This window comes from Anser anser (assembly GCF_964211835.1).
Source record: "Anser anser genome assembly, chromosome: 4".
Classification (NCBI taxonomy): domain Eukaryota; kingdom Metazoa; phylum Chordata; class Aves; order Anseriformes; family Anatidae; genus Anser; species Anser anser.
This window is the reverse complement of record NC_139724.1, coordinates 68,440,762-68,450,778: the sequence shown is the minus strand read 5'-3', so window position 1 is coordinate 68,450,778 and position 10,017 is coordinate 68,440,762. Positions and strand designations below refer to the sequence as shown.

Genomic DNA, 10,017 nt, shown 5'->3' with positions numbered 1-10,017 from the left:
GAAAGTTTAGCTTCAACATCATGTCTTTTCTCTTTTAGATGCAGTCACAAAGTGTTTGTTGGTTAGTTTTCAAACAACAAAAAAAACTTCAGAGTAAATTGCTTATAAAATAGATTGTTAGATCATAATCTTCAGAGGATTTTTCTTTCCCATCAGAGCCAAGCATATTCAGTTCCAGCCCTTCATAATCGAGTCCACGTAACTAAAATAAAAAACAGAAAGAAAAAAGGAGTCAGTGCTTGTTGCGCCAAAAAGGTAACTGGAATCAGAGAATCCCTTATCATTCCGCACAGACAAAGGCTGTTCTATTTCAACTTGAGGACAATTATAACACCAAGTTATACAATGAAAGCTAAGTTCTCTTAGGTATATGTTCCCTTAAAACTCACCTTTTTGCATTATAAAGAATATGATCATGGCAGTAGTAAGCAGAATGTTTCCACCAGACTGTGACCTTCCAAAGTCCTAGGGATGCTGCATTTCTGGGTCCAGATGGGGCACAGAAGGGAGGCATAAAACAGCTGCTCAGACTGGGAATACCCATAGGTGCAACATCAGGTTCCTCTCCTTAGAAGTCAGCAGGGTGATGATGAAGGATTTTAGGCAACTCCAAAATTAGGTAGTAGCCATGGAATCCACTAAGGCTGTGGTTTTCGGTACCACAACACCCTGAAAGATCTGTCATAAATATCCACCTTTTTTACCACATCTTTTACTGAGTCACAGTGGGAAAATGTGGCCATCTTGTGCAAGCTGGTAACGTTGCCACACAACATAAAAGGCATATATTATGGATTTAAAGCGACTACTGAAGTAACTAGCTGTAGATGAATTCATACGCTGGCTCACCTTAAATGAGCACAGCTAATCCTGTGGGTAGGGTTATGCTACTGTTGTCAGATTTATATAAGTGCAAGCTCTCTGCAGTGTGGCACTAAAAAAGGCAAGCACAGAAGCAGAGACCAGTGGGACAGTCCTTGCTTTGAAGACTTGTGATCCAAAATCCAAGCACCAAGGAGGGCTCCCAGAAGAGGAACACCACATATATTGCTGTTATCTTTACATTAACGTTACCCTAATCTCACAGTGTTGGAAAGAACCACAAAAATCACAGAATGCTTTAGGCTGGAAGGGACCTTTGGAGGTCATCTCATCCAACCCCCCTGCTCAAGCAGGACCACCTACAGAGGTTGCCCAGGACCATGTTCCAATGGCTTCACAAAGGCAATCTCAAAAGCAGGATTTAGGGGTCAAGGGATGTAGGGAGCGTGGATGGAGGAAAGGGGGTGGGAAAAGAGAATGTATTTGCCAGAGCAAGGCAGACTTTTCTCAGGATCACACAGCACACATCACAGCCAGGCTATACTGAACTACCTACTTCTCCCCTCTTTTGGGCAGGTTCACCTAGAGAAGTCAGCATTAAAGTGGCACTGACTTAGTTTTTATTGTCATTCCTCAAATTTTCTTTCTAAATGAAGGTAATGTAGTCACAGGGCTGCCTGCAGAGCTCTGAGGATCTGTCCCACTCACTACTCGTCGCGGGCAGAGGGGGGTGAGGCAAGTTCATGGCTCCACTCCCCACCTTCCCACCTTTCGTGAAGAAGCAGAGCGACACATCCACAGTCCCTGTGCACTCCGACTACTGAAAATATTCACCTGTCTCTTCCAGAGACGGTCTCAGCAAAACTCTGCGGCCGCTCCGCCACCGTAACAAAGTCCAAACTGTGGGGCTACCACCTCAAACCTCTTTCCCACCCCGTCTAGACTCCCCTACCTCCACAACCAAACCCCGACCCCCCCTCGCGAAGCGTGTCACCACACACCCCGAGCACACCGACCACCGCCTACCCCCGGCTGCCCCGAGCACCCCCCCGCCCCGGGCGCTCCCCTCAGCGCGGCGCCAACGGCAGCGGGCGGGCGAAGGCCGCCCCCTCGCGGCCGCGGCACCCCCCGCAGGCGGCGCTCCGCCGCCAGCCCGGCCTCGCCGCCGCCCCTCACGGCACCGCCAACTTTTTTCTCGGCGGGGGGCTCGGCAGCGCGGCGGGGCCGGGCGCTCGGGGCGGTTTTATCGTATTTTATTTCACCCCCCCCTCCTCGCCGGGGTGGTGTCGCGGGCGAGGCGGCTTCACCTGTCGGGACTGAGCATGCGCGATTGGGAGCGCGATGCAAGACTAGGACGGAGCCGCCGGGCAGCCGCGACTTCGCCGGGCTTGATGCCGCCGCCGCCGCCGCCGCTCCGGACGCCGCTCCCCGTCAGGATCCAGTTCCCGCCCGCGGCTCCCCTCGGCCGGGCGGCGCCTTCCACGGAGCCGGGGGCTGCGCGGAGCCGGGCATGAGCCGGCGGGCGGCGGCGGGGCCGAGCCGTGCCCCGCTGTCCCCTCAGCGGGGACCGGGCGGGGGCAGCGCGGCCGCGCTCCGCGCCTCGGCGGGGCGGCGCCGCCCGGCTCTGCCCTGAGGGGGCCCGGGGGAGGCGCAGCCGGGGGGAGCCGCGCGGCTGGGGGGCGATGAGGAGGGCGGCGGGGCGGCGGCGGCGGGGCGGCGGGGCGGGGCGGGGGCTCGGCGGGGCTCTGTAGGACGCCGGCGCCCCGCACACCCACCATGGATCTGCTGCCGGTGGGGAACACGAGCCTGGGCTCCCCCAACGAGAGCCTGGCGCCGGCCCCCTCCTCGCCCCTCCTGAAGCCTCCGTCCCCCTACTCGCCCGCCGCCGTGGCCAGTCTGGCGGCGGTGGTGGGCTTCCTCATCGTCTTCACCATCGTGGGCAACGTGCTGGTGGTGATAGCCGTGCTCACCAGCCGGGCGCTGAGAGCCCCCCAGAACCTCTTCCTGGTGTCCCTGGCCAGCGCGGACATCCTGGTGGCTACTCTGGTCATGCCTTTCTCCTTGGCCAACGAGCTTATGAATTACTGGTACTTCGGCAAGGCTTGGTGTAACATTTACCTGGCGCTGGACGTGCTGTTCTGCACCTCCTCCATCGTCCACCTGTGCGCCATCAGTCTCGACAGGTATTGGTCGGTCACGCAGGCGGTGGAGTACAACCTCAAACGGACCCCCCGGCGGATCAAGGCCATCATCCTCACTGTCTGGCTCATTTCGGCTGTCATCTCCTTCCCACCATTGATCTCCATGTACCGGGACCCCGAAGGAGATGTCTTTCCTCAGTGCAAGCTCAATGATGAGACGTGGTACATCCTTTCTTCTTGCATTGGCTCTTTCTTTGCCCCCTGCCTCATCATGGTGTTGGTCTATATCCGCATCTACCGCGTGGCCAAGCTAAGGACCAGGACTCTCTCTGAGAAGCGTACAATACCAGAGGGGTCCTCCCAGACTGAGAATGGCTTGAGCCGCGCTGCTGGGGGCTGCACATCCCTGAGGATGCAGCTGGGAGAGAACGGACATTATTCAGTGCACCACTGGCGAAAAGCCTCTGAGCTGGAGGACATTGAGCTGGAGGAGAGCAGCACCTCAGAGAGCAGGCGGAGGCGGAGCCGGGAGGAGCATCCCCGCAAAAGCAGCAAGAGCCAGTCCTTCTCCTACTCATATTCCTCCAAGCACTCTAGTAGCCGTCTGTCCCGCTCTAGCAACCGCTCCATGGAATTCTTCTCATACCGCCGTCGCCGGAAGCGTAGCAGCATCTGCCGTAAGAAGGTCACCCAGGCCCGGGAGAAACGTTTCACTTTTGTGCTGGCCGTGGTCATGGGGGTCTTTGTAGTTTGCTGGTTCCCTTTCTTCTTCAGCTACAGCCTCTATGGTATTTGCCGGGAGGCATGTGAGGTCCCTGAGACTCTCTTCAAGTTCTTCTTCTGGATTGGGTATTGCAATAGCTCCCTCAACCCAGTCATCTACACCATCTTCAATCAGGACTTCCGCAGGTCCTTTAAACACATTCTCTTTAAGAAGAAGAAGAAGAACTTCCGGCATTGAGCTGGAGGGATGGATTTGCCTTGAGCAGAAGTGGAGTTAAAAAAGAAGGAAAAGGCTCTGTGCCGAAAAGGAAGGGAGGGAAGAGGACATGGGGATGGGGCAGAGAGAGTAGGAGAAGGGCTCGTCGCCTCAGTGGTGCAGAGTGGTGGTGTGGGGTATGGGGGTGGTGTCGGGGAGGCTGAGTGCATTCACCGTGGTGCGGAACGGCGACATGGTGCTGGAGGAGCTGTGCTGGGGTGCAGATAGGTAAGCAGAGCAGGGAGGGACTGTCTTTGAGCCCTGACAGAAGGCACAGGGAAACCACAGAGGAAAATGGGTTAAGACACTGAATTTGGCAGGCAATGAGCTTTTAGGCGCTCTGGAAATTTATGGGAAAACAAGCAGAGGCATCAACAGGAAAGGATTAAGTGGCAGTGGTGGTGGAATAGCAGATCAGAGGATTTATAAACAGAGCAGCTGGGGCCTGTGGTGGGCTTGTCCCAGTAAGAAATTGGCTTTTGCTGCATATTTGGGGAAAAGTGCTAGGTACCAGGCACTGGCAGTCTTTTGAGTTATGAAAGGATTTAAATGTTTGCCAAAAAACCCTAAAGAACAATCCAAACTCTTTTCTAAATAAACCTTTGTACTGTTAAAACCTTCTGAATGATGATTTTACGCAGGTCTTAAGTCAAGTATGGGGTTTTCCTTTTTTTTCTTTTTTTTTTTTTTTCTTTTTCTGGAGCGGTCTTTGCATATAGAGCTGGGGATGGGAAATATTTTTCCTATCTTCCTGTAATTTTTGATGTGTCAGTGGGACAAACCTGGGAGTCTTGTGTGTTTTCATGAAATAAGAAAAAGAGCACATGCATCCCATGACCTTATTTCCCCCTGTTGGATCGCCAGGCAGTAAATTCATACTCCATCAGTCTCAGATCAGTGGCTTAAGCACCTTACTATCATGCAGCAGGTGACTTGTTTAAGACAAGGATTCTGTCCTAAACCAACTTCCATTAAAACAAAATCATTTTGGTGAAATGAACTAACATTTTCTGAGGTTAAAGAAAAATGACAAATTTCCAGCTAGCTCAACTTGCATGTTCACTGGGGAGCTTTCTGTCCCTCAAAAGCCTGATCTCAGGGGCAGGATGGATGCTGCTCTCATTCTCAGACAGGCAGTCAGAGGCACTCTGCTATGCAGATTTTCAGAGGAAGAGCAATCACCACACCACTGAGGTCTTTAAATCCTTTGTATTTATGGTCTTATAGCAACTAAATCCTATATATATATATATACATGCACATATATATATATATAAATAAGGAGCATACATTGCAGATTGTCAATGATTTGTGTGAACACATCTCAAAATGAAGGTGCAGCTGTTCCAAACCTTTAATATTAATGCTGCCTTCTTTCCCTTTTCCTGTTTGCATTTTTTGGGGGGTGGGGGAGTGGAAAAGTGTTTGAATAGTTATTATTAAAGCAAACTGCACTTCCCAGGGTTTTATTAAATGTCATAAACTAATGAAGAGAATGACAGTCAGGGGCTATTGTCTGTACATTCCTCACTGAATGCATACTGAGTATAAGACTCAGCTGAACATTTACATCCCTTCTCCAGCTGTGCTGCTGCGAGGTGTGTATTCTGTTTGCAGGGGTAAATATTGCTCCATTTTGTTATGTGTATCACTCCTTCCATAGGCAGTACAATTTGGCATCTGCCTCAAAAGAACCTTTCCATGGTAAACAGCTCTTTGAAAAATAGAGCGGAATCTAATCTAATACAGCAGGCTGCTTGAAACAGCTCCATCAAATCTATACCTGGGAATCATTAGATACACCCTTCTTTAATCCCTCTCTTCTGTCTGAAAAGTGTCTGTAGCCTCTTTTCTCTTGAAATCTCTATGGCAGAAGTAGAAATGACAGAGCAATCACTTTGGTTGTTTCATCAGTTTTTCGTTCACTTAAACCTGGAAAAAAGCAAGTTGTCTGTGGTTACTATTCTGGTGTTAATTGAATAAACAATATAACTTCAGGGCCAACTCAAGTGGGAGTTCTGCCTAAGTAAGGATGAATCCACCAAATGCATCTGAAGTTAGCTTGATTTCACTAAAGAAACAACAGACACTTTCAAAGTCTTAAACCCGTAACTCATTGGATACTTTCTTGGAAATAAGGCTTGGAGCTGTAAAAGGATTTGAGCTTTGCTTAGACATATGCACTTAAAGAAGGCATATTAAAACTTATTTTCAGGAGTGCCCCTTTGTAAATTGCAAATGTTTTGGTACAAGCGTGTACCTGAGACAGGCAAATATGAGAAAAAATAGTGACTGACCGAGAGGAGGAAACTATAAGCCATTTTCTCTTTTGTAAAATGGAGATTTTGTTTTAAACTGACATCAAGAAGAGCTGAGACAAGCTCAGATTGTTTGTAAGTAATGACGTAGCTAAAAAGTTCAGGTTTGTTTAATCTGAATAAACTATATAATTGCCAGAGCAACCAAAGCAACATAAGGTACATAGCTACTACCTCTGAGCTACTCGACGGCTTCATTAGAGATACCCATTCCTACCAAGATAAGGGTCTGTTTTTGTCACTTAATGCTCATTCAGAGTGGTTTCCCAGTCTGCAGACACACAACAGTTTTACTGTTGCACTGCTTTTGAAATACGATTTGTTGCCTGTAAGAACAATCCTTCCCCTTTGTTTTTCCTCATAAAATTCAAGGAGTCTATGGAAATGAAATTTAATTGACAGATTTAAGAGGAGGTGAAGTATGTAAGGAATGGCTGATGTGCCTTAAAAGTAATTTCTTTGCTATAAAATTATTCTGTAATTATCATAAACATAAAGGAAATAATGCTTCTATTTTTCTTTTGCCTTTCAAAATGCCTAAAAAGGGATTGATGCAGATACTGAACATCTATGTACAGCAGCGTACTTAAAAACAGGGCGTTTTCTGTGGTTTTAATTTGTTTCTCGTCATAGTTACTCATCTGATTCAATGCCTCCAGAGGATCTTATTTCTTCTGAGCTAGTTAAAAAGTAATATTCATCAATAAAGATGTGCAGTATACACCCCTTTTAAGTGCATTTCCCTCTAAATTAGTGAATACAGAGGATTTCTATAAATATGGTTTTTAATGTAACTACTGAATATGCTTCAAGGAAGTAAAATGGGGCTGATTTATTTTTTTAATTAGTGTTCTATTATTACTTGTAATAGCCGAAGACTGGAATTTGTTTGTAACATGTCGTGTGTTGTTAACATTTCATAAAAAGTTATCAGCTCTGCAACTCACACTGTGGTTGTGCTTCCACTGTAAGTTGGCGAATAGCATTTCCAGGAAAAATACAGTCAATGAAGGTTTTACTAAGAAAAGGGGAGAAGATATTTTATGTTCCGAATGTGTCCAATTGTATCTCTGATCATATCTGATAAGCTGGTTGAAACACTCACTATTTTTTCTTTACTATTGTGAAAGAACAAAATGTTACTATAAAGCCATATTGATTTTAACAAGCACCTGATCTTTAATCGTTCATTTGCGCATTTCGCCAAGAAGAATATTTTCTGTCAGTCTCAAGTGGGAAGTTAATGTTTCATTTCAAAACCAATTTTCTGAACAGTACCACTATTGGTTGGTTATTGAAATATCGAACAATACAACTTAGCTTGGGTAAGAGCTCAATGCTGCTGTCTTTCAACTCTCTTCTGTGGGAGTTTTGGATGAGTAAGACCTGCAGAATCAGCCTGTTCAAGGCTTGGGGCAGATGGAAGGCTCCTTATATATAGGAGATATGACAGGATCACAGCTTTAAATTATTGTTTAAAATAAGAACCAGGCCCTTGTTGTTCTGTGTGATCTCTCTTCAGAAGAGTCATGTTGCTCCAAGAACGTTGACAGTTTCTGGGAAGTAAAACTGAGATGAAAGACTGCAATGCTAACAGCTTTGCACACACTGAGCTTTATCACCCTTTGTGAGTAATCCCAGAAACTTCAGTGGAGTTTACTTGTGAATGAGGGAACTACTCAGTGTGGGCAACGATGTTAGGAGCTTCCTTCCTTAGACATTGCTCTTTTTTTTTTTTCTTTTTTTTTTTTTTCCAGTAAATGTGCCTGAGGAATATAAGTAAACATATGTTTGTAAATGTACAACTGATGGAAAGCAGTCCTCTCTGCTTCACATACTGTTCAAATCCATTGATGGCGTGGGTCAGGATTTTTCACTACAGCAGAGCAACAAACCCTACTGTATTTTCAGGATAAGTTGTATGGAGAGTATTTATCTGATTGCATCTGTTTTTCGGAGAAGAAAACTGACGGTCCATGGAAGCTGGTATTAGAGCAGCATCTGATAAGTAGAAGGATTTTGTAGGACATGTCAGTAAAAGCATGCACTTCAGGAGAATGCTCCATCTTTAATGTATGACTACAGACAAGGAAGGATTGCCTACAATTTGTGCAAAGTGAAGGCAGATGCTATCTGTGAGTTTGTTTTCACGGTCACTCATTGTGATCTTGGTGAGCAGAAGGCAGCGAGAGACTCTAGATTTTGGAGTGCAATGTGTGAGGGATTGAATACCCAGAGCACCAGAGGAATTAGTATTTACTTACCCTCTTTGTACCTTAGGCAAACACACTGGAGGCTTTTTCTTTGCACATTAGCCAATGTTCATTTACCTTCCAGATCTGTGGGTCAACTAGTCCATACAAAAGATGCCATAGGAGGCGGGGGGGGGGGGGGTTGTTGCTCACTTTAGTGTTCAACACCTAGCTTAAATTTGTCCTCTGTCCTTGAAACTAAGCCAAAATACAGCTTGGCATGTGGACCCCGAAGGCCAAGTATCATCAATAATGCTATACTGAATTCAGTCTACTTTTCACAGAAAATATTATTTTTACTATATACCTTGCACATCTCTGCTTTAGGACACTACCAGAGAGTCTGTCACTTAAAGCATGTGAGAACGGGGTAATTAGCAGTTTGAAGAGTCATGGGTGCATTGTGAAATTTCCCCAGGTCACATTCTGGCTCTAATTTTGCGGCTTCCCAATCACTTTGAAATCCTAGGAAAGACTTAAGGAGGTACATAACATGGAAATAATACAAACACTGCTTCTCAAGGAAGCAGAAAGTGTTCAGGTCTCTCAGAGAATTTACCAGATCCTCCAGTAGGGTGATAACTCTGTTACTGTTTTTAATGGAAAAGGCTGGAGTATCTTGGGCTCACAGTGACTGTCATGCTTGGTGTGAATTTAAGTGAGACCTATAGTTGGTGCATTGCCTTTTTTTAAGTTACGGCCTTAAGAGTATGACAGGAGACAATTTAAGTAGTTTCTCTCTCATGTCCTTCACCACACTATCCCAAATGTTTTTTAATTCAACTGCACAGCAGTTGATAAGGTAAAGATTTTCAGTGTATTACAGAAAAAAAAAAAAAAGAAAGAAAGAAAAGAAAGAAGAAAAAAAGAAAAAAAGAAAAGAAAAAAAGTGTAGTCATGGAAAATACTAGGAACTGAAACCTGGTCTCCTAGTCCTATGTCCTACCTTTTTTCCCTCCTGGTCTTTTTTTTTTTTTTTTTTCCTGGAAAACAAATTCAAGCAAAACTGCAGTTTGTTTTTAACAGACTGCACTAACGGTACTGTTTTCAGTAGTAAAAAAGAGCCGTTCTGTCAATAAATGGCATTCTACTATAAAGCAATTTACTATTCTTCTCTGAAAAATCTAATGAAAAGTAAAGCAGCACTTAATTCGTCTATATGTACCTCTTCTAACAAAAATGTTTTATGAAAGGTCCTGAATGTAAAGTACACAAATCAAATGTAGCTGCCTGCTTCATCAAAATCAATTAGTTTTAAGCATTTCAGCATTTTTGAGAACAGCAATCATTCGTTTTCTGTGATACTCTTTCTTGATAGCTCTCTGCTGACAGAGAAAGCTGTACACTACTGGCAACAGGTAAAAATGAGGATTTCTATTTCCCTCCATTAGCTCTCTTACGTTCCTTCTAATAGATTAAAAAGCAGGCCACAAGAAGTAGTTTTTCTGGTGTGATGTCTAGCAAATGACATGGGCCAGAGAAATAAAAACCTGCCTGGTTCAGGA

General features: G+C 45.7%; 1 protein-coding gene across 1 annotated transcript; it reads left to right on the top strand.

Annotated features, from left to right (window-relative positions):
* Positions 1-2,584: 2,584 nt before the first annotated feature.
* Positions 2,585-7,436, top strand: ADRA2C (adrenoceptor alpha 2C). Its single transcript, XM_083835193.1, has one exon. It carries the CDS (start codon positions 2,599-2,601, stop codon positions 3,922-3,924), a length of 1,326 nt encoding a protein of 441 aa, XP_083691319.1. The 5' UTR covers positions 2,585-2,598; the 3' UTR covers positions 3,925-7,436.
* Positions 7,437-10,017: the final 2,581 nt, after the last annotated feature.